General features: G+C 41.9%; 1 protein-coding gene across 4 annotated transcripts in view; it reads left to right on the forward strand.

Moving 5' to 3' along the window:
• DCUN1D3 (defective in cullin neddylation 1 domain containing 3) overlaps positions 1–17,234 on the forward strand; it is a 24,296-nt gene extending 7,062 nt beyond the window's left edge. For 2 of the 4 annotated variants that reach the window (XM_038419338.2, XM_038419340.2), the window contains exons 2-4: positions 6,873–6,946; positions 12,750–13,282; positions 16,675–17,234. In XM_038419338.2, the coding sequence (XP_038275266.1) occupies positions 12,852–13,282; positions 16,675–17,158 (915 nt within the window). In that variant the 5' untranslated portion in view covers positions 6,873–6,946; positions 12,750–12,851 and the 3' untranslated portion in view covers positions 17,159–17,234. Of the gene's footprint in view, positions 1–4,054; positions 4,134–4,503; positions 4,674–6,872; positions 6,947–12,749; positions 13,283–16,674 lie in introns of those variants that run through there. The other 2 variants (XM_043494706.1, XM_043494707.1) reach the window with 2 other exon arrangements.
• The last annotated feature ends 9,985 nt before the right edge of the window (positions 17,235–27,219 follow it).

The following is a 27,219-nucleotide window of genomic DNA, read 5'->3' on the forward strand; positions in this document are numbered from 1 at the left end:
TTCCTGTGTGGTGCTAATATGTAAAGTTAAATATAATAATGAAAATATTAAGGTGGACAGCAAAGTTTTTGTAAAATTTCTATGAGCATCTGAATTCTAAAACCTGACTTCATTAGGTATTTTGGCCTCTTCCTCTTTTTAGAATTTTACAACTTGTCCAACAAGTTGCCAAAGTTACTACCCTACAGGTTGGGGCTTTCCCACTCATGCCAAGATGTCCCACCATGCACTGAACCTGTGTCATAACACCATTAATCAGCTGAAGCAGGGAATCTGCTTTTGGGGAGAAAAGTCCAATTTTATACATTACTTGGCAGTTGTTTGCTTTCATACTCTTATTTTCTATATACAGAATAAATTAAGTATATTTACATTGACAGACCTACCAAAACTAGATTTAATTTTCTTATAAAATGGAAGCAATCTCACAGCTTCCAAGAATTCTTAAGGAAAGTAAGACAGGTTAAGTCACACAAACATGTTTAATTCACACTGCAGTCTAAAAAAAATTGTCTTGCAAGTAAATTTGCTTATTGCTGGGAAGGAGGGAGTTGTTGTCTCCTACTCAAGCTGATTTGACTATAGTCTGGGCAGAGTTTTCTACTCTATTTTATTTTGATTCTATTTTGTCCTGGGCAAATCGATAATGTTCAAAGAGATGAGTGCTTGCAGGCCAGCTACTTCCAAACCCATTGGCTGGAAGTTGAAGCAGGACAAATTCAGACTGGAAATAGGCGTAAATTTTTTTAATGTGAGGGTAATTAATTGTTTGAACAATTTACCAAAATTTGTGGATCTTCCATCACTGGAGATTTTTAAATTACAATTATGTTTTTCTGAAATCTCTTGTAGGAATTTTTTGGTGCAAGTTCCCTGGCCTTTGTTATACAGGAGGTCAGACTAGATGATCAGAGTGGTACCTTCTGGCCTTAGAATCTATGAATCTAGGACTCTGCACATCAGAATCATACCTTACATTTGTCATTTACCCTGCAGCCTTATTGCCTTTAGCTTGTGCAATATGATGGCATCACAGCATAGCATATTTAAGCTACATGCTAATTTTGCTAGTGGCTATGCTGGTGTGCTACTTTTGGTTATTCAACTTCTGTATTAGAAACCTCAAGTAATAATGAAGTTATGCTAAGCTGATGATGAACTCTGGAAACAACATGCTTGGCTATTAGTATTTTAGCATTTAAAAAATCAGTAGGCTTATGACTTGACTTTTCAGAGTGGCTAAGGATCCAGAGTTGCCAGTGAAGTCAATAAAGAATTATGAAAATTAGACGTTTAATCTTTAAATAGCTGGAGATGATTAGTGTTATCAGTAAAAACATCTTTGCTTCTGAAGCAAAGAGGAACAAATCTGAGTATCATGCAGTGAAAGAAATATTCATTTACGTGTTAAAATGTTGTCATTTGAAAGTAGCTAGAGGATAGGAATTGGACTGGGAGGCAGGAGAGTTGGGTTGTGGTTCACGCTCTGCCACTAACTGACTCCATACATTTGAGTGGTCACTTCATCTGGCTGTGGCTTGGTTCCGCTCCACCCATTGTCCACCTATTTTGGTTGTATAAACTCTTCAAAGCATGTGATTGTACTGAGCCTAGCTCAGGCTTAGATGGGGAAACTGTAGTATACATAATAAGAAAAGCTAGTGTGCTAAGCAGGCTTCTGGGTTTGCATGACAGGCTTCTTAGGATTGTAGCTTGTATGGAGAAGACTAAAGAAATCATCAGCTCACCATCTACAAGTGCAGGATATAGCCCATGATATTGTACCTGTGTCTAAAGGATTTATAAACTTTTAAAAATGATGTTCAATAGAAAATGAAAAGTAACAAACTCTGCGGTTACTTTGTGGTTCAGGTCATAAAAGATAGAGGTTTGGAAGAGGGAAAACATCCAAGAAACAATGCAAGAGTAGTGTGACGGGCTGCCTTTGCTGAAAAAGCAAAGGGATCCAAAAGCAACTTCAAGCAATGGGTCTTGTAAAGAACAAAACTAGTTGTGAGTACCTGTGACGGGATCCCCGGGATGGAGCCTGGGACTGTGGGACTGCTGTGCCCCCTGGGCTGTCTCTCACAATGCCTTGCTAGTGACCAGCAGCAAACCCCTCCAGGTGCTGTTATCACTCAGCACGACCACATGTGGAGATGCCACACCCAGCTATATTGCATGAATGCTCCCAGAGCCACTCATGAATCTCACAGAGAAAGGCACCAGAGCCCAAATTCCCCCAGCTCCCAGCCTTATAAGATGAGCAATGCAGATTTATTAATTGGTTCACCACTTCATCAGTGGAAAGTGGGCATATACCAGCCTTTGCAAAACCTGAGCAGATTTACCACACATTTCAGGCAAACTCACTGGTAAAGATAAACAGTAAAACAAATCTACTGACTACAAAAGGTAGATTTTAAGGGATATTAAGGGCATGGCTACACTTGCAGATGTAGAGCACTTTGAGTTAAATCAGCCTACGGAGAGCACAGTAGGGAAAGTGTTGCAGTCTGTCCACACTGACAGCTTCAAGCACACTGGCATGGCCACGTTTGCGGCACTTGCAGTGGCATTGGGAGCGGTGCATTATGGGCAGCTATCCTAGCATGCAAGTGGCTGCAACATGCTTTTCAAATGGTGGGGTGGGGTGGAGTGTGACAGGGAGTGTGTTGTGTGCATGTGGGGGGGGGGGGGAGAAAGTGGGTTGGGGGGGGCTGAGAGCATGTCAGCATGCTGTCTTGTAAGTTCCGACAGCAGCAGACCCCCGTCGCCCCCCTGCGCCTCTCTCCCACACGCAGCATTCCACACTAATGGCTTGCTTTGTCTTGGAGCAGATAAGCTGCCGGCTGTCAGAAACAGAGCTTTCAAAGGGCATTTCCGTATACCTACAGCTGATTCCAAATAATGACAAGAGTGGCCACTTGACTTAAGGGGATTATGGGACCTTTCTGGAGACTGGTCAGAGTGCAATAATGTAATACCTCGTTCGCACTGGCGCTGCGGCACTCCAGCGAGGGCGCAGCAAATGTTGTTCCACTCACCAAGGTGGAGTACCAGCAGCGCTGTAGCTGTGGACTCAGAGCGCTCTACGTGCCTTGCCAGTGTGGACGTGTAGTGAGCTAGTGCGCCCTGGGCTCCTTTATTTTGCTGTAACTCACAAGTGTAGCCAAGCCCTAAGTGAAGGGAAAAAACTCTCAACCCTATTAGACTGGGCAACAACTAAACTAAGCAGTTTTTGAGACACTACTGGATATTGCAGTTCATAGTACACAGATTTCATCCTTGAAATCTGGGCCAGTCCCCTCAGTTGGAGTCTTCAGAGTGTCCTTGTTACTTGCAGCGTAGGTAGGTGAAGGAGAAAGGCCCAGCATGTGGCCACTGTGTTCTGTTTCATATCCTCAGTCCCATGTGCTTGGGGAGCACAAGTCCAGCCATGTCTGGGGGGCATTGCTGAGTCGCCAGGCAAGGTTGAGCAATTCCCCTGGTGTGGTCTCATGCAGATGAGTCATTGAATTGTAGCTCTCCTGCTGGACAATGGTTGTTGAGGGGTTGTTTGACACCCTGCCCGGGCGTTGGTTACTTTCCTTGCTATTGCCTCTGGGGAGATAATATCTGGCTGATTCCCCAACTTACAGCATGTTTTAGTGACAACCATATAAGGCAATTCTCATAACTTCCTATGCATTAATGATATACATGTATGGATAGAGAAATGACTTTCAGCAGATCCTAATCTTTCCCCTGTTACCTTATAAGGCATGCTTTATATGTAATATCATAATTATATACAGATGAGAAATATGGGGGTGGGGTACAGGGTGCTCCCCCAGGGTATAGAATGTCTCTGTGCTTTTACTCCAATCTTTTAGATATGTCTTCCCCTATCATCTTTCACTTTGTTCTTCAGTCTGTTTTCTTCAGCTAGCCTTGTTCTAAAATTAACACAGCATGATGGGCTGAAACACCTACTTGTAATTTTTTTTTAGACTGTACTTATTGCAATTTGGAAACGTTTGACATTTTATACTATTGCTCTTTCCCTTTCATAGTATGCATTTGGATAAAGAACATAGCAAAACAGGTGTCTTCTGTGTGCAGTGCATGGAAGGAAAGAACTTTCTTTAATGGTACATTCCTAGACTACATCTTTTGCTAACACAATGTCTAGACATGATCATTTAACAAATTCTTAACTACTTCTCAGCTATTATGGGACTTGCTGCAGGGTAGCTTTGGATGTTGGAAGATGGTCGCAGGTCATGCTACAACGAAGCGTCTGAAATTCTGATTCTTGGCACAGCTAATTGGCCCAAAACCATGGGCTGCAGTCATAGTGAGTTTCTGGACCTGCTGTAAACTGGCTTCTAGAAATATAGGGTGACATTTCAAAAGTGGAGGTTTTGTCCTCTGATCTACACTTCCTTTCCCTGTCTAGCTCAACTTTAAACTGACTTTTCTTACTTAAATTGAGGATTCCCTTGAGAGAGAGCTTCACCTCGGGGGAGCCGAACAGTTTGTAGGCTTCAGAATTCTAACTTGCCTGCTGATTGAGCAATGTGTTCATCAGCTCTTCCATCGCTTGATTACACTATAATTTCGCCCACAAGCAGTCAAAATTGTACTCAGTCACTTCCATACAGAGCTGGCTGCGAAGACAAACTAGGGAGGTTTGAGTGATCCTAATAACTTTTCTGTTTTTAATAGGCCTCGTGCACAGGGGGTGTGTATGTGTGTGTTAATCCTGCACCCCAAAATAAAATATTTCTGTTTGCAGAAGTTTGTGCAAACTTTTTCCAGTTTTGATTCATCTGGTTTCACATCCCCTGGTTTTGGACCCAAAACTCAAAGCAAAATTCATCTGACACTAGCATTTTGCTTCATTTTGTTTGTCTTGAATTTGTGCAAAACCAGAACTTCAATGGTATCACTCATGTTCATAACATTTCTCTGAAAGATTCTTGAACCTCAGCATTCCTGATGAGAGCTCCTCAATTACCACAAAACCTGGAAAACCTTTCCTATTTCCAGGCTTCCTTGTGAAATATTTCACACAGATATACTTCTGCAGTGGACGGGACTAAGGCCAGTTGTACACAACAGATTTTTTTAGGCATAGCTATGCCCGGCAGGGATGTGAAGATGTGTGATTCCCCAACCATTATAGCTTGGCTAGCAAAAGCCCCTAGTGTAGATGTATTATACTGCCAGTTTAGCTTATTTCACTTGGTGGAAGGTGGAAGGCCCTCACCACAAAAACTCTGATCTTCTGGAGGACCTTTTAAAATATATACTTGAGTAGCTCGACTTCCCTAACTGCTAGCTCAAGCTAATTCTTTATTTTGAATCCCACACGTTAGCGTTGTGAGGTGTGGTAAGTCTAACCTTACAAGTTTAGCAAACCAGTGGTAAGAACTTCTGTTAAAATACCAGCTTTGGGTAGTTCTGAAACCAACTATCCCTTGCTGTTTGGAGCTATTTAGAGATTGATACAAGCATCAGGGTACTTTCTATATAGTCTGAACAGAGCAATGTGCAACATAACTGAATTAAAAATAACTAGGGAAAGGTTGGAGCTGACTGTTTTAACAGATGTTAAAATTGCTGGCATCTGGCCTCCAGCAGGAATTCACACTTTCCAGATCTAGTCTAGACATACCCTACCTGGGTTTTATCTGGAAGTCCATGAGACACAATAAATGTGGAACCTTACAATGATCTTTTTGGGGGCGGTCCCTTTTCAGAGTAGAGCTACACTCAAAATGGTATTTATTTGGTTCTCTTGGGGCAAGGGTGGGCAAACTTTTTGGCCCGGGGGCCACATCTGGGTATGGCAATTGTATGGTGGGCCATGAATGCTCACAAAATTGGGGGTTGGGGTATGGGAGGGGGTGCAGGCTCTGGGTTGGGGCTGGAGATAATGGGTTGGGAGTGCAGGAGGGTGCTCCAGGCTGGGACCAAGGGTTTGGAGGGCAGGAGGGGGATCAGGGTTGGGACAGGGGGTTGGGGTGTGGGAGTGGGGCAGGGGTGCAGGCTCCAGGCGGCGCTTACCTCAAGCAGCTCCCAGAAGCAGCAGCATGTTTCCCCTCCGCAGCCAGGTAGCTTGGCTTGCTGCCCTGTCCGCAGGCGCCACCCCTGCACTCCCATTGGCCATGGTTCCTGGCCAATGGGAGCTGCAGGGGTGGTGCTTGGGGTAGGGGCAATGTGTGCAGTCCACTGGTTGCCCCTATGCACAGGAGCTGGAGGGGGACATGCTGCTGCTACCGGGAGCCGCGTGGAGCAGGGCAAGCCCTGGACCCGCTTCCCAGTGGGAGCTCGAGGGCCACATTAAAATGTCTGAAGGGCCAGATGCAGCCCCTCAGCCGTAGTTTGCCCACCCCTGTCCTAGGGATTGGATGTCCCCTTACTCACTACTAATTGCTGGTTGGTGCATATACTAGAATATGCACTCTAACTTGTCTTGAATGCAAGAAATGAAGCACCTTGCTAAAAGTCATAAAAGCGCAGTCTACTGAAATGGCTGTAAGTTGAAACTTCCACTGAGATAAAATTGTGTTGCTGTATCTGATACCTTATTTATATTCTAGGTACAAATAACAGTGTAGCAGTCTGATGCTAATTGTCTCTGAAACTGAGCTAATGCTGGCTAATATCGCTCTCATCACTTACTAATTGAAAGGCTACATAGTTTGTAGAAATGTTACTATTACAACAAATAGATTTCAGTTGTGTAAAAAAAAAATATTGCAAATTCCTCAGGTGTTCTCAGGTATAGTAGTGGTTGGTTGTATTTTTAAAGGTGCATTTTACAGTTATTGCAGTCTGCTTTTAAAGTGTAAAGTTTTCTGAGTAGTCCTCTTGTTTTACAGCATTCCATGTGGAGACCTGGAAGTCTGAAGGAAACTTAAAAAAAAGAAATGATCCCCCGTGGATTTGAGATTATGTAAGTATTAAACTTTTTGTGATGCTTAATAGACATTTGAGAAGGTAAAACTGCTATTAGAGCAGCCTGACCATTCCCCTCTGACTAAAATAACTAGAGTTGACATCTGTAAAGTTTCCAAGGTGGAAACCTTGGATGGGTAGGAAGAAAAGTGAAAGAACCTGAAGAGGTAGCAGGGTAATACCCTCTTAGATGTATCCTAAGAAATTCTACGCATTCCGGAGCACCTGAATGGAGCTGGAACATCCATGATACTCCCAACAGCCTCTCCTCAGCCTCCAGCCTCTGTTCCTCTGGATACTATGTTGTCATGCCATACAGCCAGGATTCTGTAGGAGTCTGGATTAATTTCTGTTGGAAACTTTCTAGGGATTTGCTGGGAGATGCTGAGACAGTGAGAATATCCTGCAGAACTTCAGCCATGCTGTCACCACGGAGTATGCTCCCTGGGTTACGATGGAAGGGGATATACCAATTAGTGAGGCTGAACTTCCATTTGTAGTGGGAATCCCTAAACTTTTCATTTCTTTCATGCAGTGAAGGGAGTTCTGTTTTGGGTTTCCCCTGACACCTACTGCCATTTTGTCCTATTACTCTCCTTTGACTTTTGTAAGTTCTAGTTTAAATTAAAAAAATTCTGGTGCTGTTTATTGCTCATGACTTCATTATTCTTCAGGTGTTAATGGATTCTTGTCTCACTCTTGGTTCCATTATATTAGTGGTTGCAGTTAAACTTACTGAGCAGTAAGGCATTGTCTAACGTAACCCTCCAACCCCCAACAAAACCCCCAAACCCGCTTGCTTTTTTCCATTCTTATGGAATATTCCTATTTCTTTGACTTCAAAAATAATTGCTATGGTGGAGTCAGTTCATCAGTATTATTCCCTTTTAATTACTTTCTTACCTACTTTTTAAAATTGACTGTATTAATAAGATCTTCCTAATGGTTTCTACCTCTTTAATTTTATTTCATGTGTAATATGGAGGTCTGCAAATCTTATTCTTAGTGGTGGGCTTTTACTTATTGGTAGTAACTACTAGCTGCTGGGTTCTCAGTTGCTTCCTTCTGGTTAGAAAAAATAGTTTCACAGTGGTGCTCTGGATTCTCCACTTTCTGGTTCATGAGCCTGTTTTTCTTATAATATAGACATCTCTAGATGATTCATGCTTAGCTGTCAATTATTGCTCAACAGCTGTCTGAGTAGTCAAAATCCTTCAGGAGTACGGTATCCTGTGGCTTTGATTTCCTCAGATTTTGGTCCAGATTTTATTCTCTAGTATTAGTAGTAGTCTATAACTAGTGGTATCTGCAGCTTTTTCCTCTACTTTTTATCATTATTCACTTGCATTTATAAATACATTTAGTGTATATTTTTTTACTCTGTCCATATGGCTTATGGCAATTACACTGCCGTCTAATGCAGAGATCTTAATATTTGGATACATCTGAACTTAACCATTCATATTAACAGTCAAACTGAGAATCCTCTCCTTGAGTTTGTTATGCTTGCTTGGTCATACTAGATGATCTAAATCACTTCGAGATCATGTTACTTATTTCCTATACTCATTTTATAATCAGAAGCAATTTTCTTCTGATTCCCCATTAAACACTGAACTCTCACCATAGCTCCTGATGCTGCAATTGGATCTCTTCTCCCCCATCTCTCCCAATAAGAAATATAATTCCCCATATGCACAATTGTTTCTTTTCTTCATCCCATTCTGTTGCATCTTCCACTTTTGAAACACGAGTGGAATGGGAAGCAAAAAAGATTGGGAAGCAAGTGGAATGGATCCAGCAGTGTGAGAACAGCATTCCCACACTGAAGCAACACTGGAAAACAACCAGAAAGTTGCAGAACAAGATATGTGGAGAAATTGACTGTGGAGGTAGCTGGACACCTTTTTTTAAGCTGGTTTTGCTATTTTTGGAACAAGAGTACTTCAAAAGAATTGGAATGTTGCCTCAAGTTTCCTGTACTACAAGAGGAGTGAGGAATTACAACAGTGGTACTTTAAATCTCTTCTGATGTCTGCTTGTAGTAGGTAGGATTACGTTCTGGAACAACTAGTCAGTTGAGGGAAGGGAGATGTTCCACTTCTGGACAAATAGCTGACACTGTCTGGGCTCTGCTGGTGTGGGTGTTGTGCTATTATTAGTAAAGCACTGCTAACAGACAGGAAGTCTCATAATAAGACAGATGGATTGGAATATAGGAAAATCCTTTCTGAAGGGGAGAGGTGCACGGACAGACGCTTATTTGAAACTTGGTTAATTTGCACAATATAGGCTAATCTAAAACTAATTTCTGAAACTACCATGAAGATAAGATCTTCTCACCTACGGCGTCTGTTGATAACACTGATGGACGGAGACCTTAATGCTATGTAATATAATCACTGTCATTAGGAAAAGTAGTAATGAGATCAACATTGTCATATTGTTAAAATGACATGATCAGACTTAAAAATATCAGCAATCTTTTTCTGTGGTGAAACCAATCGTTACTTAGGAAGCATGAGAACAAAAATCACATAGGTAGAGAACATGTACAGCTTGATTATGTAAATCACAATCATGCAATGTGAACTTTCTTCTCTTGTTTCTAGATATATAGGAACATAAGAATTGCCATATTGGATCAGATCAGTGATCCATGTAGTGATCCATCCAGTATCCTGCCTCTGGCTTGGGCAAGTACCTGCACTAAATCCTGCCCAGAGGGAAAGTTTTCCTAAGCCCCAACAGCTAGAGGTTGTCTTACATCCATATGCATGATGGCTCATACCAGAGGTGGGCAAACTGTGGCCCGTGGGCCCATCCTGCCCAGCCCTTGAGCTCCCAGCCAGGGAGCCTAATCCCGGCGTCTTCCCTGTTATCCCCCCTCCCCCGCAGCCTCAGCTTGCCGTGCTGCCAGCGCTCTGGGCGGCAGGGCTGCGAGCTCTTGCCGGGCAGTGTGGCTGTGAGAGTCGCTGACCTGCCCCGGTGCTCTAGACTGCGCGACGGTGTGGCTGGCTCCGGCCGGGCGACGCAGCTGCTGGTCCTGGTGCTCTGAGCAGCATTGGGGGGGTGGGGTTGGATAATTGGCAGGGAGTTCTGGGGGGCAGTCGGGACAGGGCGCAGGGGGCAGTTGGATAAGCGTGGGAGTCCTGGGGAGCCTGTCAGGGTGCAGGGGTGTGAATAGGGGTTGGAGCAGTCAGGGAGCAGGATGGGTTGAATGACTCGGGCTCTGAGGGGAGCAGTCAGGGGATGGGAAGTGGGAGGGGGCGGATGGGGGCAGGGGCCAGGCTGTTTGGGGAGGCACAGCCTTCCCTACCCGGCCCTCAATACAGTTTTGCAACCCCGATGTAGCCCTCAGGTCAAAAAGTTTGCCCACCCCTGGTTTATACCCTGCCAGAAGCCTACCTTTCTAAAAAATATTTGCTGTAAACACTGGATTTTCATTTTACTCAGTTTCTCTTGCATGCTTAGAAACAAAAACTTAATCTGTGGAGCTACATTATTCAGTTACCTAAGTACGGCATATTACTTCTGGAAGGCGTTGGAGCTATTAGCCATCCATTCACAAGTAAGCTGGGATTCAGATTCGGATCAATTTAAGCAAATCCGGGAGAGAGTTGGTATCCTGGAATTTGCATTAAGTACAGCAGTGTTCTATTCACAATTGATTGACTTTCAATAGAGTGAAATTGCTGTGATGCAAACTGCTGGGGAAAGTGGCAAAGTGGACCTGCAGGCAAATGGGAGCAATGGAACCAGACAGATTGTATATTTAATTATCAAAGAGCTATAACAGTAATGTCAAGTAGCATTTGGCTTTTCAAACAAGCAGCCCTTTATAGTGTTTGGGGGGCAAAATAAACACAATTAAGCAAACACTTAAAAATACGAACTTATGTAGACAGCACTGTTAAATCAGAGCTGACAAACGTTAAATGGATACTTGTCCCCATATACAAATGGTACGTCAAACGATGCAGATTACCTAAAAGACGTTAAGGATTTGGAATGTTGGAAACCACAGGATGCCGGCTCCTTGTCATGTCCAGTATCTAAGAAGTCTCTTCCATCTCTAGATTCTAGTAAACTGAATGGGATAATGAGGGGGGGGAAAAATTGTTTTTTTCAGAGGGGGAAAAACAGTGCCATAATGGCTGAGTTGCAGTATATTGTGTGAACTGTGAAACTAACAGCCTTCCCTACCACCGTCGGAACAAACCGTCAGGGCAAGATAAACATATATGAGTTTATTGCATGTGGGATGAGAGAAAATACATGGATTAAATTGCTGTTGCTTAGCCGCAGCAGAACAGCCTTCTGCCCTAGCTGTGCAAGCCTGCCTGAGACGCTGGGCATGTGTTTGGGCGGCAAGCAAGCACTGTGGTGTGTGCGTCACTGCTATGGGTGCCTGTGATAGCTGGACTAAAGCTAGCTCCGGTATAACTAATGTGCTGCAACCACACCTCTGATTGCAGTGTAAACATACCCTCCGTTTCTGAAGCAATCGTTTGCCCTTGGTACCACTTCTGGTAGTGGTAACTGGCAACTGCCTTACAATTACAGGTCCAAGTCCTGAAGCACTTATAACCTGAACAGACAAGGAGCAGGAAGGAATAACACATTGTTCTCTATTTGCCTTTTTTGTATTTTACATTGGTTACTTACACTTCCTTTTTTCATCTCACTGGTTCCAGGTTGTGGAAGTAAAGTAACAGGGAAGCTGTAATGAAAAGGCACTAAAAGTCCAGTTTCTCATTGGAGGCTGTTGTTTAATTAGCAGAGGCAAGATACAAGCCAATAGTTGTGACTGAAGGAGGAGAAATAAGATATACAATTCTGTACTTTGAGTTACTCTGATTTTCTAAAATGTTTAAGCCCTAAAACTACTGCCCTTTGGTATGATAGTTGTCAAAGGATTTCTTTTAGTTTTAATCTGAATCCTTTTGTATTGGTAAAATATGCTCTGTAAAAAAACGTTGTTACTTTCATAATTTGATTAGAATGAAGTGGCTACAAAAGAAATTATGGTGTTTGGTTTAAATTTATAAATTGAAATTGGGAGTATTAACTCCTTAGTATGTGTGTGAAACTTTCTTGGAAAATCCCCCCGCAGTCCCTCACACTCCTTCTCTCCCAAGAGACTGGGATAGGTACTTGAAACCATGAATAGCTCCTCTATTAAATACGTATTATAATCTTCCAGGAAAGATGCATCTCCCCTTTTAACCACCTTCCCCCTCTGTAAACATGCAGCATGCATACATGCAAACATACATGGAAACAAAAAATTAGATTTTGAATGTTGGTCAGAAACTGACCAAAGCCAACAAAAAGCCAAAGTTAATGCTGGGGCTTCCGACAGAACATAGTGTCCTTGGCTTATGTTGCTTTGTTTCACAGTCTAGTATTCTGTATGTTAAGTGTACCATGGTTTTTTAAATGATTTCCTCTAAAATATTTCTGGGTTGGAGTAGTCTGTCTTGATGAATTCTGCACATGAATCAACCTCTTTGTAACCTATGTTACAGTAAGAATTTTAGGAATTTCCTTTATTAGGACGTGTTAGTGTACTGCAGCTGCTGAGTGAGCTGCATTGATTTCTAGGTAAAGCAACAGACCTTGGTTGAAATTGCCTGTATTTATGGCATACACTAGCTTTCTGTACATTATTCCTCTTCAGTAAGCAAAGCTTAAACTCCTGAAGTTAGTCTCTTGTTTATTCTTCTGTGAATGTTACTTAACTACTTAATATGGTCTCTGTGGGAAAACAGTGATTTGATTTTAAACCTTATTTTCAGGTTAGTCGACTCCCACTGATGGCATGTTGAAGTTCATTGAACAGCAGCTGAGAGGGCGTCGGATCAGAAGGGGACTGCTCTAAAAGTTGGGCTTGCAACAACATGGGCCAGTGTGTCACTAAGTGCAAGAATCCTTCTTCTACCCTTGGCAGCAAAAATGGAGACAGAGAATCTAGCAGCAAGTCTCATGGCAAAAGAAGTGCAGTTCACAAAGAAGAACATACCTCAGTATGTGTGAAATCCTCTGGCGACATACTTGTTAATGGGACAAAGAAAACGGATACTGCTTTAGACTCTAGTCAACCTTCAACTTTCTCTGGGGATGCAAAGAAAGAGCCTGTCTCCAGCACAGAAGAATCTTCAGCCCAAAGGATTGGGGAATTGTTTAGGAGATACAAGGACGAACGAGAAGATGCCATACTGGAAGAAGGCATGGAACGTTTTTGCAATGATCTCTGTGTTGACCCCACTGAATTTAAAGTGCTAGTCTTGGCTTGGAAATTCCAGGCAGCTACCATGTGCAAATTTACAAGGTTAGTTCCTACAGCACTTGTAAATAGAATATATTTGAACATATAAAATATCTTCTATACACTAATGAGAAGCCCTGTTAACTTTGAATGCTCATTCCTTTTAAATATGTAATTTGATTGAACTTAAGCAAACAAAAAATTAGTTATGAAAGGAAATGCCATTCATTTTCTGCAACACGTCAGTCTTCTGTGCTTGAAGGCACACTTCAGAAATTACACTGCCTATGGTGAAAAGTGCATTAGAAATCTCCGAACTTCAGTATAACGCTGACATATCACAATCAGTCTTATCCTCTTGAGTACCAACTTGATGGTAATGTTAGATACTGCTTGCTGAAACTTGTTTCTACTTTAATGCAGATAAGAGAAATGTAATGTAAAGTTAGCTACTAACATCTGTGTAATCCACTGCACTTACTTGCTATTACCATTCCGATAAAACAGCATGCTAAGTAAATTAATCTCCTGTACAAGGTTCCCAGACTGCCAGTGTTGTACGTGGCATTTGTGCATTCTAGGAGCTAAAGGCCAAACCATTTTTCCTTGTTTTTACATTTTTATATACTGTCTTTCATGCTGGTCAGCAGCAATGCTTTTAAATACTATATATTTACAGCACCACTGAAATATAGCTTTCTCTGAGGTGGAGAGTGCAACCAGCTGCCTTTTAGCACATTTCACAGTACTGGGGAGAAGGGAAACTTCCTTCAAGGATACTGGGGCAAACTCGTACTTATACTCCTGAGGGAATTCTGCGACCAAAAAAAAAAATTCTGTGCATAACATTTGCAGGATTTTAAAATACTATTTGTCAATAAAATGTGGAGGCTGGTTGCACAGAGGTGGGAGATCATCCTGCAGTCTCCTCCCCCACCCCCAGACACAGACTTGGCCCTGCCCCTCTGCACCAGGTGTGGGCAAGCAGGCTCAGCTCAGCAGGATCCAAGTGTGGAGGGGCTTAGTGTGTGGGGGTTGGGGGCGGGCAGGTGTGGTGTGAGAGGGTTCTGTGTGGGGCAATCTGGGTGTGGGGGGGTATCTGGATGCACAGGGGCTCATGGGGTGGGAGAGACTTTGCAGGAGGGTCCAGATGAAAGTGGTTGGGGGTCAGACGGGGAGTCTGGGCACTGGGAGAATGGGGTTTGGTGGGGTGGGGGTCCAGGTGCATCTGTTTGGGGCTTGGTGGCGTGGGGATCTAGGTGTGGGGGGCTCAGTGGGGTGGTAAAGATGCATAGGGGAGGGTTCGAGTGCGGGTGGCTCTGTGGGTGGTGGTCTTAGTGCAGGAGTGGGGGTACAGATGTAGGAGGGAGGGGCTCAGCAGGGGTTCATAGGTAGGGGCTTGGTGGGGTGGGAGTTTGCAGGGGTTCTGGATGCAGGACTGGGGGAGTTCAGCAGGGGGGTCTGGGTGAGGAGGAGTCCGAATGCATGGGGTTGGACTGAGGAGTGACCTCTCCCCCCACGGCTGAGGAGCAATGGGGGCAGGAAATGGGGCAGGGTGTGGAGCCGGGGAAGGTTTCTGGGGGTGGGGCCCGACCCAGCCCTGGGGCCCTGGCCACTCTGTGCGGGGGAAGTGCACTCCTCCCCCCCCAACCCTCAGCCCAGCTGGGAGCAACAGGTGAGCCTGGTGCAGGGTAGGAGCCACAAGCTGGAAGCTTCTCAGGGGCAGTTTGGGTGCGGGGGATGGGGAGATTCTGGGAGTGAGGGGGGTGAGGCTCAGTGTGGGGGTCTGGGTATGAGGGGTCTGGATGCATGGGGGTTGGGCGGATGTGGGGTGGGTCTGACCCAGCTTCCTCCACCCTGTGATTTACCTCTGCGCCCGCTGCTCTGGGCGCCCAAAACCACACACTGGTGCTGCTGGGGAGGGGCATATGACTGTCCTTGCGGCTTGCATTTGCTTCCCCATCAAAAAAATCACTTTTCTGTGGGGAAGCAAAGAAATCTGCGGATGACATGAATTCTGTGCAGTGGTGCAGAATTTCCCCACAAGTATACTTAAAAACCCAACCAACCAAAATCCTGAGGTTTTTCAATGCCCAATCAGAGAAGACAGATCCTCTCTTCCGAATATTTAGATATGTAGTAGCTTTAATGCAATAGTTAGTGGTCATAATTTCAAAAGATTTAAGTAAAACTGTTTGCATAGCACACTAATGGGTAGCCTCACATTAGATGCTGGAGGTTGGGCTTTCCAGTAGTACACTACCAACAAATAATCCCAGGATTATTGCACTTTGTCCTAGGAAGTTCCAGTGCCCAATAACTTTGCTGTGTCTGTGCAGTTCCCTCTTGACTACTAGCCATGGCTGCTGGGAAGTAAAGGAGTTGGTATATCAAGTCTTATGCATAGCACTGCACAACTGACTATTAGGCTGGCTGCATTCAGCACCAATATAATGCTCTTTCTGCTGCAGACTCCCCGAATGACATCCTTTCACCAGTAGAATAGCTACCATATGTAGCAGTAGGTTTCAGGCAGTCTGGCTTGCATTGGGTGGACTGTTTCTCAAAGTACAACTTCTAGTTTTTTCTCTAAACAGAGAAATCCAAGATCTCATTACTGTCTTCCTCCTGCCCTTAAAGAAAAGTCCACGATCTGCTCATTATCATATGAAACCTAACCATAGGAACTGGATGGGTCATGGAGCTAGTAGTAAAACAGATCCTTCTACCTGTAAATTGTCAGGTTAAAAATGGCCCTAGATTGTAGGAATTGAAGACCACTTGTATATAACTGTTCAGTAGCCTATGTAAATTGAGTTGGTGATCTCTGTTCAGTGCCTGGTGAGTAGGTGCCTGATTGTTGATTATCACAACCAGAACTCTCGTTTTGCAGTCTTGGCAGAGGGACCGGAGACTGAAGGATCACTGCATTTGAAGTTGCTCCTTGAGAGTGGTGTCTGCAAAGCATTATTTAGGACAGGCACCCAGGGTGGCTTGCATTGATGTTGCCTGTACTATGCTTTGGTGGGGAAAAAGACTGAGCCTTCGCGCCTGCCAATCTGGCGTTTCTCCAGTGTTAAATACCCGTAGATGTAAAGATCAGAGGAAGGTGAAGCACTGCCCATTCAGGCAGTAGTTAAGGCCACACAGAATAATCCCTTTCAAATGTTCATGGCACCCCAGTGGTGTAATTTAACAGTGCTGCAAACTTGGATTCAAAAGTCATTACTAACTTTTAAAATGCAAATTTCATCGTGAACAGGCTGCTTAGCAGCTCTCACTGCTGACATGTAAATACTTCAGATGAAAGGTGAGTGTGCGCTGAATTTTGCAGTACGTAGCCTTACTAGTCTTATCAAAGGAGGTATGTTTCTGGCTCTAACTAGCTATATTCAGATAGGGTTTTATAGTCTGTGTTTGAAGATACTAACAGATGGTTTTTCTTTTGCTAATAGGAAGGAGTTCTTTGAGGGCTGCAAAGCAATAAATGCGGACAGCATTGATGGCATTTGTTCTAGGTTCCCCAGCCTCTTAAATGAAGCCAAACAAGAAGATAAATTCAAGGATCTGTATCGTTTCACCTTTCAATTTGGCCTGGACTCTGAAGAAGGACAGAGGTCTTTACATCGGGAAATAGCCATTGCCCTTTGGAAGTTAGTCTTCACCCAAAATAACCCCCCTATATTGGACCAGTGGTTAAACTTCCTAATTGAGAACCCCTCAGGAATCAAGGGAATCTCCCGGGATACATGGAACATGTTTCTAAATTTTACTCAGGTGATTGGACCAGACCTTAGCAACTACAGTGAAGATGAGGCCTGGCCTAGTCTCTTTGATACCTTTGTGGAATGGGAAATGGAACGAAGGAAAAAAGAAGAGGAAAACAAATGTATTACATGTTCAGACACAGAGGGTCCGTGTATAGAAGAACAGACTTAACAGCATTTAAGCAGCAGTGACAGAAATAACCTGTTGCCCTTCATTAAATGTAAACTCTGGACCTTTCTGGAAATTACTGAGGCTCCAGATTTTTCTACTTTACACCTTTCTCTGCCTTGTATTTGAAAGGGCTCTAAAATGCTGTATCATGGTTTAGGCACTTTCTTAATTTTGGTTATACCTTTTAACTCTTGCCCTGAAATATTTGACCCTGGCTACAAGTTAAAAACAGTTCTTGTTTTTTAAAAAATATTTCAGATTAGTATAAATCTGACATTTCTTGCACAATGTAGATCTTTTTGTTAGGTTTAAATTAACATTGCTAAATTATACAGTGCCAGATTCAAGTTTTGTATACTACATCTATCAGGGCAGATCTGTACTGTGTGTAGTGCTGTTTACACTGTTTAAATTTTAGGTTATATTAATTTTAAGGTTTTATACCAATATGAATAGCAGTGTTAACTGCTAGCTACAAATGCATTAATTCCCAGATAAGGCTCTAAAAACAACATAAGTGACTGCTTTTTGTAATATGGCTAAAACCCATTTTAAGCTAACTCTCGGAAAACATGAGTTCAGGTCATTCTATTTTTGGAGTATTGAACTAAATGTTGGATTTTATTTATGAAAACATACTGTACCTGTCAGTTAACTGAATTGTAGTTAACACTTTGAATCTAAATTACTTAAGCATCACATGCAAAAGAGCAGTGCTACCTCAGTTTTACTGGAAGTAGACTTCCTTTCTGCTGAAGAAGTCATTCATATTTTTATGGTTATGTGAAAATACTTTGGAGCCAGAGGTTCTGCTTCTTATGGCTGGTAAACATTAACAGAAGCAAAAAAGATGCTTTCATGGAAAACTGGTATGTTAAATCTGCTTTAATTTACACTTAATCTGTATCTTAAGTATTATCAATTTACTTGTCTGGCAAGTGCAGTATACCTGTGTAGGGATGATCTCTTGCATTAATATTGACAAACCAATTTTTTAACCTATACTTGTTAAAGCATAGTTACACCCCCTCCAAATTTTCTGGGGCAGCAACAACATTGGCACTCAATGAAAAAAGTGAGTTCTTTAATGTGTTCTTAACGACAACACTGTAGACAATTCATTTTTAGTCTGATTTAATAATGTTTAAATAGGACTCAATTTATTGTTTTAAATTATCTGTACTGGGATTATTTGCCTGTTGTGACCTAAAAAGGGAGTTTTATTAACACTGGTTGACATTTTTTTGGTTATTGATGCTACCTTTTTTAATTTTAATATATCTGCTTTTTTATACTACTTGGTAAAAGGGATAACTGCTGAGGCTTTTTATTAAGCTAAGCATTGGCTCCATATATTTGATACATTTCTATTATACAACTTTATTTTCGGAGTTGTAATTCAGGATCATAAAATGGCTTAAATTAAAAAAAAAAAAAAAAAAGGGAACTGCTGAGCAATTAGTTCATATTGTCCAATGGTTTTTGTGCTGTAGGGCTCTTTAAAGCAAATTGTAAATTGCTACCATGCATCCCAGTGCCCAGGAAGAGCCCCTGCGGACTCTCATAATGGTCACTGCATGCTAGCAAATCCAGTGGCAAGATCTGTTTTGAGATCCTGCATCATTAACAGTGCTTGTGTAATTAAACTAAAGTACGTATCTGTTTAAGAAGATATGCTCAAATTACATCTTCTCACCATGATGACAGGTCAATGTTCTATTTCGTTAGCAAGTGCTGAGTGCATTAGGGATGTGAAAAAATTATGGAAAACTAATGTTGCTCCCATTTCAAGTATAACAGAAAGAAAAGGAGTACTTGTGACACCTTAAAGACTAACAAATTTATGTGAGCATAAGCTTTCGTGAGCTACAGCTACAGCTCACTTCATCGGATGAGGTAAGACTAACACGGCTGCTACTCTGAAACCTGTCATTAAGTATAACAGAGGTTGTCAACTTGCAGGAGAAACACAAAATTTAGGACTTGGTTCCTGGTAATTAAATATATGCTGAAGCTTTGTGTACATTTTGTCTGTATACTGGCAAAATCGTCTTAGTGTAGACATTTATACCAGTAAACAGGTGCTTTTGCTGGTATAAGCATTATGGTTTGGTAAGCAAATTAAGCAAGAGTACTTTTTTGACAGTAAAGCTGTATCTATATTGGGCCCTTTGGTGACACAGCTATGGTTGAGGGTGGTGATGTGTGAAATCGCACCTCAAACATTTCTATGCCAGCAAAACCTTTAAGTGTAGACCTGGCCTGAGCATAAATGGAGAAACCCTTTATTTATAACTTTAAGGCTACATATGTATTCTGTTAATGATCTAGTATCTTGTATTTTTTTTTTTTGGTTAAATCACTTCACTTCCTCTTAAAAAGAACTTAAAATGCCCAAAGTTTGAAAATTGGTTGCTTATTGTATATTTATTGCATGCACGTAAGTACTAAATTGTGACAGTCATTACTTACTGTAATGCTTCAAAGGATTATGGCCTAGAAACTGAAGAGTGGTTTTTAAGGTCTGATCTAAATATGGATTGGGGTACAGAGGAAGATTCTACAGCACACCAAGGGTTAGCCATTAGGTGTAATTCAGGGTGGTTTGCCAAGGCAGGATGGTGGCATTAGTTGTGTGAAAGAGGGGAAATTCCGGTTGAAAAAAAATTCAAAGCTGGCTTGGTGCCATGCTGTTGTAACAAAAGGAAAGCCCTGTTCTATAGTTATTTACTCTACCAGGAATCATTCCAGCCTATTGGATACCAAACACTTATAACACTAGCCAAATCTAGCTTGAAAAAAAGCCATTTATTTTTGTTCTAAATTTCACTTTTGGATTACAAAAGAGAAACAATACAAAAAGTCAAGGTTGTGATTTTAAAATTTATCCAAACCAGGGACTACGAAGTCTAACAATCTGTTCTTTGCTTGAGTTGTGAAACTTTACACAACAATGTGAGTGACGGTACTTGTTCTGGATTGCCTGGCATTTTGATGATCCTAAACATCAAATATAGCTTGCTTTTTAATGCTCATTATATTGGATTGAAGTTTTGTACATGTTTCTGGGAAACCTTTATTAATCCTGGAGCCTCTGAGAGTGTCCTTATTTGATGGTTGAACTGTGAACTTACACGGAATATATCAAATATATTCATATTTTTCATAAATATATATAAAATCTTTAAAGTGTAGATCAAGGGGTTATAAATGGGCATGATGCTGATGAGATTCTTGAAACCATTAGGATTGTTTTATGTTGCTGATCTTTAAAAAAGTATAGCTAGAACTAGATGATGTAGTGAAACTGCTATATCTTGGGGTAAGTAGCTGTAGATATGCATTGCAACTTTGTCATCAACTGGGAAAATGGTCTGATAGCCAAGCTTCGTGTCATTTTATTGCCTTCCTTTCTACACCTAAAGAATGTGACTCATCTAAAAACACTGAGTTTTAGACAGCTACATAGTATTGTGGCTCAGAATACATTTAAAATTTACAAAAAGAAAAGGAGTACTTGTGGCACCTTAGATACTAACAAATTTATTTGAGCATAAGCTTTCGTGAGCTACAGCTCACTTCATCGGATGCATTCGATGAAGTGAGCTGTAGCTCATGAAAGCTTATGTTCAAATAAATTTGTTAGTGTCAAAGGTGCCACAAGTACTCCTTTTCTTTTTGCGAATACAGACTAACATGGCTGCTACTCTGAAACCTGCCACTTAAAACTTAGTATCCCAAATTAATTGACGCTCCATCCTGCAAACTCCTTATTCATGTGAGTAATGCCATTAAGGTCAAATAGGACTAGTTTCGCAAGTAAAGGATCCTTTGCAGGATCATGCACATTGGGTGATGGTCATGAGTGTGACTAAGAATACATTAAATGAGACTAGATATTGAATATGTGAATCCGTTTGCTGCAGGTGCTATTCTAAATGGATTAATATTAGTGCAATTTTACTATATAAACCACAGGAAAATAAAACTAGAAACAGTAACTCAGCTTATCTCACATGTTCTGGGAAATGGCTATAACCCAAGAGAATAGTCCTTGGTATTGATATGAGATGGTCTCAGTATGAATATCCTTTCATTTTATTTATATAATATAAATAAAACTAACCTCTTAGTTTATAAACAATTTATGAAACTGTGTTGAACAAGGAAACTCTATCTCTAGTCTCTGGTGATTAGTCACTTCAGCTCTGATATCATGATTGGCAGCTGAAATTATATCCTTCTCATTCATGGCATAGCCTTGTAAATTTCCAGGTCTTGCAGCTTTGTGTTCTACAGTATGTCACAGACAACCTTAATTAATTGGGTACCAGCCTCTACTCCTGGGCTGAGTTTCATGGAAAGGTGTGCGTGTCTGAGGGCAGAATTTAGCCCTTCATGTTTAAAAACGAATCTGACGCTACCTAAAGTGTCTTAAAAAAATTCTTCAGTTTAGTATTTCTTTAAAAGACCAAACACACACACTGAAGAATATGTACTCTAAATTGCTGTATATGTTTAAAGTTAGGTGTCTGCTTAATTTTGTTACAGTCAGGCGCACACACATGTATGTATGTAATAATCTTTTTCTCTCTCCAAACTATTGACAATATGAATCCAGAGATTCAAATTTCACTCTATAACCGCAATAAAACACATCAGACTGTAAGACAGAAGGCGTTAATTCATTCACCATGTAATACCTGGTTGTTGATCTGTTCTTAGATTTACTGAGTGGTTAAGTATCACCATTCTTTCCTTCCTGGATTTTATATCTGATTAAAAAAAAAAAGAGTACTTGTGGCACCTTAGAGATTAACAAATTGATTAGAGCATAAGCTTTCGTGAGCTACAGCTCACTTCATCGGATGCATTCCATTAATATAAGTGCAATTCTACTATGAATTCATCTGATGAAGTGAGCTGTAGCTCACGCAAGTTTATGCTCAAATAAATTTTAGTCTCTAAAGTGCCACAAGTACTCCTTTTCTTTTTGTGGATACAGACTAACACGGCTGCTACTCTGATATCTAGATAACTAATCTACTTCATTATATTGATGTTAGGTATTATCGGTCTCTTTAAGTTCACTGCAGTCTTCAAAGTGCATGCAGCTTCATTGAATCTTATAAGGGACCATTCCCATGTACCTAAAAAACCCAGAACCATGTCAAACTGCTGAACAAGTTTAGGTCATTCAGGATGTTAGCTATTCTACGATGTTGGAGAAATACAGTGTAGTGTAATGCAGTGATCAAAGTCACGCTTGTGGTGTTGTGGTTTCCCCCACTCCCATTTGGGCTAGAGTATATAAGTAACAAACTGGCCTTCCCTTGGAGATTGAAAAGCCATTCCTTAAGAGCAAACAGGGTGGCCTATTCAATGTGTTTCTTAAAATGTGTTAAGAACCCACCCAATGCAATACCATGAGAAATGTTTGTATATTTCATTGCCCTCCTTCCATGTTAGGCTGTAACTCAGGGGTGGGCAAACTACGGCCTGGGAGCCACATCCGGCCCTTCAGACATTTTTAATCCAGCCCTCAAGCTCCCGCCGGGGAGCCGGGTCTGGGGCTTGCCCTGCTCTGCATGTGCTATGGCTCTTGGAAGCAGCGGCATGTCTCCCTACCCACCCCCCCCCCGGCTCCTATGGGTACAGGCAGCCAGGGGGCTTCACACTCTGCCCCCGCCCCAAGTGCTGCTCCCACAGCTCCCTTTGGCCTGGAACCATGGCCAACAGGAGCTGCAGGGGCAGCACCTGAGGACAGGGCAGCACGCTGAGCTGCCTGGCTGCACCTCCACATAGGAGCCAGTGTGGGGAACATGCCGCTGCTTCCAGGAACTGCTTGAGGTAAGTGCCACCTGGAGCCTGTGCCCCGACCCCCTGCCCCAGCCCTGATCCCTCCTGGCCTCTGAGCCCCCTTCCGCACCTTGAACTCATTTCCAGCCCCATCCCAGAGCCTGCACCCCAACTCCCAATTTTGTGAGCATTCATGGCCTGCTATACAATTTCCATACCCAGATGTGGCCCTCAAGCCAAAAAGTTTGCCCATCTCTGCTGTAACTAGCATTTTAATAGGTTTTGTACCTTCCATTTGTTTGGACCAATTCAGCTTCAATAGCTGTGTCCATTCTCCTGCCTCTCAAGAACAATATGTAACTTTATGTTCAAAGAAAAGCTAAGAAGTTCGTAAATTGTTAGAGATGCTGGCATGCCAGTTTAACTCTTGCCTTGTTTTAATCCGTTTGGGTGTTGTCTTCATGAGCCACAATTTATTCCCTCCCATTCAAAATGTACAGCAGAATTGCTGTCTGGGTAAGCCTGATGTAAATGTTACACAGCAGCTTGTGCAGCTGTAAGATCATTCTTCCAAACTCAGAGCTGTTGTGGGTTTTCCCCCTAGTGAGTATGTAATTCATTTGACCTCTTGCACTATCTGTGCAGAAGCAAAATATAATTAAAAATTGAGAATTTGTGAAGCAACAGGCTTGAACAGACTAGTTCTGCAAACAGCTTGCCTTAAATGATCTATGGAATTCATAACAATTCCTCTCTAGTATAGTAATCAACCTTTCCGTCTTCAGTTTTATATAAGCATAACTGTTTTTTATACAATTTTTAAGCTCTTACCTTTGCACAGTTGCACTCTTCAAATAAGCTCCCTCTGGATATTTGCAGATAGCTCTATGCACAGGCAGAAAAGCATTTTGTCTTTGTTCATGCTAGAACTTTATTTTTCCTTAAATTATATTTTTGGAGCTGAAAGTTACCTGCTGTGGAATACATATTTATTTGAATATTGCCATTTACGTAGAACCAGCAGTGAAACTTGTTTTGCTGTCCCTGGTTTACTAAACAGAACAAGTCATGCATGACAGAAATGACAGATCTGCATGAAATTCCAGCAGAGCTCAAGGCTGGCTGCTGTTACACTTATGGGAATTCAGTACTAGCATTAGAGGACTTTACAGCATAGTGCTTAATATTTTAAGCCTACAGTTTCTAGATTATCTGTAAACAGTGATCTGAAAAGTGTTTGCTCTTTAAAGGATATTTTAACTATCAGATGATGATGAATGAAAGGGAAAAAGGGAGGCAGGAGCAGATTAAGGACCTAATCCTGTTTGTTGCTGAGCATCTTCAGTTCCTGGAGAAATTGCTGCTTGAGCTTGTAGGATTGACTCCTAAGGTTGGATATTTTGGATCCATGATGGCTGGTGTGAGGGGCTGTAGCAGCAGTGAGTCACGGAGTGTGTGAGGGCAAGATCAAGGAATATTGTCTAGAAGTGGACTCCGGAGTAAAATAGTTTGTAAAGAGCAAGGTTTGTTCTTTTAACATTTAATATTTGGATGGATCTGAGCCCAGCTAAATTTGCCTGTGACAGGAGGAATCATTTTTATATCATTTGTTTACCCCCAGAGAAATAACCTAGATCTGTTCAGCTTTGGACAACTTCATTTGGCTTTCACTCAATCATATGTGAACACAATTGGCTTAATATTTGTTCTCCAGTATCTATGTAACAAGTCAGTGCACTTGATTCCCATTAAGAGGCATTCCTGCTTAACACCAGCGAGAAGCAGGGAGAGAGAAAAACCTTGTCAGAGGAGAACACTCCACCATAGTTGCACAGATGGGAATAGGCATAGGATGCATGTTTTGCCTTTTGGATTTACCTAAGAGATACCCAATGCCCCATCCAATAGACTTCTCAGTGTTTGAAAATACTAATGTGTCGTGTCTACAGGGCCATGCTTTCTCTTAGATAAGTATCAGATGTGTTCTGCAATTTCAATGCTTGAAATTGGGTTGGGGTGCATCCTGTTTCATGCTGTTCCTTTTTTTTTTTAAAGGGATAGAGCCAATTTGAAACTTTTTATAACATTTGATCCAGGTACTGTACCTGCTGCTTTGAGTCCCCTTGCCAATATTTGTGGTTTTACAATTACACTTTTTCTCACCAGTTGTTACTGTGTGAAAGTCCCACAGAATGGAAACAGTGAAAGTGCTCTACGAAGTGCTGTCAAATGCACAAAGCAAACAAACTAAGAGATTCTATTTGGTTATAGTAGTCTTGGGTGTGATTTGTTTTTATTTTTAAACTGACTATGTCCCTTATTAAATAAGAGCATTAAATGCAGTCTGGTTTTTCTGTTCTCTAAAAAGCAAGGTATTGATTTGTCCATTACCAACTTCTTGTAGACCTTGTGCCAGATGTATATTAAATATTTTGGTGCTTTTTTCTAATCTGATCTGCCATTCATTTACCTGTGAGATTGTAAAAATATTTCTGTATTTAAATTATCCCTTTAAAAAAATCCTTTAGTCACAATGTATTTTGACTACTGTAGCTCTGTAAATGTTTCAAAGCTTCTGGATTTCCTGTATTCCAGTAAGATTTGTGTGTGAGGGAGAGGGAAAATAGCCACAGAAATTCAATCCACTGGAAAGGGAATTTGCAGCATTGTTCTGTGCATTACTGAACAAATGAACATTTTGGTGTTTACATAATGCACATTTTGGTTGGTGTTCACTGTTTTTGTGTTGAAGCTTTGTACAAATGTCTTATTTAAAGCTGAAGTCCTTTTACATAAATTTTGAATTAAAAGGGGAAACTTTAATTTTTTTTAATGATTACAAATAGAATTGTTGCCAGCATTATTTGTCGTCTCCATAACTTTTCAGACAGGAGTCTGGTTGTTTACCAACTAAATATTGTCTTCTCTATGTGCAATGAAGTGACTGCTCCATTTAATTGCATGATGGGGAAACGAGCCTTTTACTTTCCAGTGCAGGAATCAAAGGTTATGTCCACACTGCAGCTGGAAGGGCACTTTCCAGCGCAAGTAGAAAGACCCTGCGTTAGCATGCTAGCTCGAGCAGAGTTAAAACTGCAGTGTGGCCGCAGTGGGACAGATGGTGGCTCAGGCTAGCTGGCGGAGTACGTACCCAATGGTTTGGGCCAGTTTGTACTCGGTCAGCTAGTCTGAGCCGCTGCTCATGTCACTGTGGCCACACTATTTTTAGTGCACTAGCTGGAGGAGAGCTAATGTGATAGGTCTACCTGTGCTAGGGAGTGCTATCCTAGCTGCAGTGTCAACATACACCAAAGCATGGGTGGGTACAGCCAGCCATCAGTGGGGCCTCTATTTCCAAAGAGTTCAGTCCAACTCCCATTGGAGTCAGAATCTTGCTATTGATCTCAGTGGGAGCCGGATCAGTCTGTCATAGATTGGTCACCTGGCATCATCTTTCCCTCCCATATTAAAATATGATGCAGCAGAGAAGCTGGGCCAAGGTCTGCTTGGAGTGGGGGATGGGATCCCAGGCAGGGAGCCAGTTCCAGCCATCTGATTCTCATGCTGCCACTGCCCTGGTGTAGCTCCGTGTGTTCATCTAGATGTGTAGTGTTGGCAGCCTGGGGATCCAACTCATTTGGAGGGGAGGGATGCATTCCATGTTCAATAATGTCCTTAGGGATATATTTCAGGAGTTCATAGTTCCTTCAATCCACAGCAGATCTCCCTCTGATAGTGAGAGCTTTGCATAGAGACTGCAGACAGTAGAGTCTTTGTCGTAATTAAACTTGTTGCTTTTTATTTGGCACCTTTGTCACATTCAGTATTGCTTCCCTTGTAGGCCACTGCTCTTTCTTTCCTTCTTTCAACAAATCCTGTCTGTATGTCTGACATCCCAGGTATCTTCATTGATAGATCTGTTATTAATGCTTTCAGCTGATCCACAGAGGGGAGTTCCACCAGTCAAAGCACTGCATATTCAGGAGGCACAGAAGGGCACTAAACTGCTTAATGGACAGTGGGAATCTTGCTTTTTCTTTCCTCTTAGCACAGACAATGGCTCCATTAATTGTTTTTGTTAGCACTTCCTTGGATGGATCAAGGTAGAGTGTAACTCACCTGATGAGTAACTTGAATTCATAGATACCAAGGTCAGAAGGGACCATTCTGATCATCTAGTGTGACCTCCTGCACAATGCAGGCCACAGAATCTCACCCATCCACTCCTATGAAAAACCTCACCTATGGCTGAGTTATTGAAG

The sequence above is a fragment of the Dermochelys coriacea genome, chromosome 10 (assembly GCF_009764565.3).
Source record: "Dermochelys coriacea isolate rDerCor1 chromosome 10, rDerCor1.pri.v4, whole genome shotgun sequence".
Taxonomy (NCBI): Eukaryota; Metazoa; Chordata; order Testudines; family Dermochelyidae; genus Dermochelys; species Dermochelys coriacea.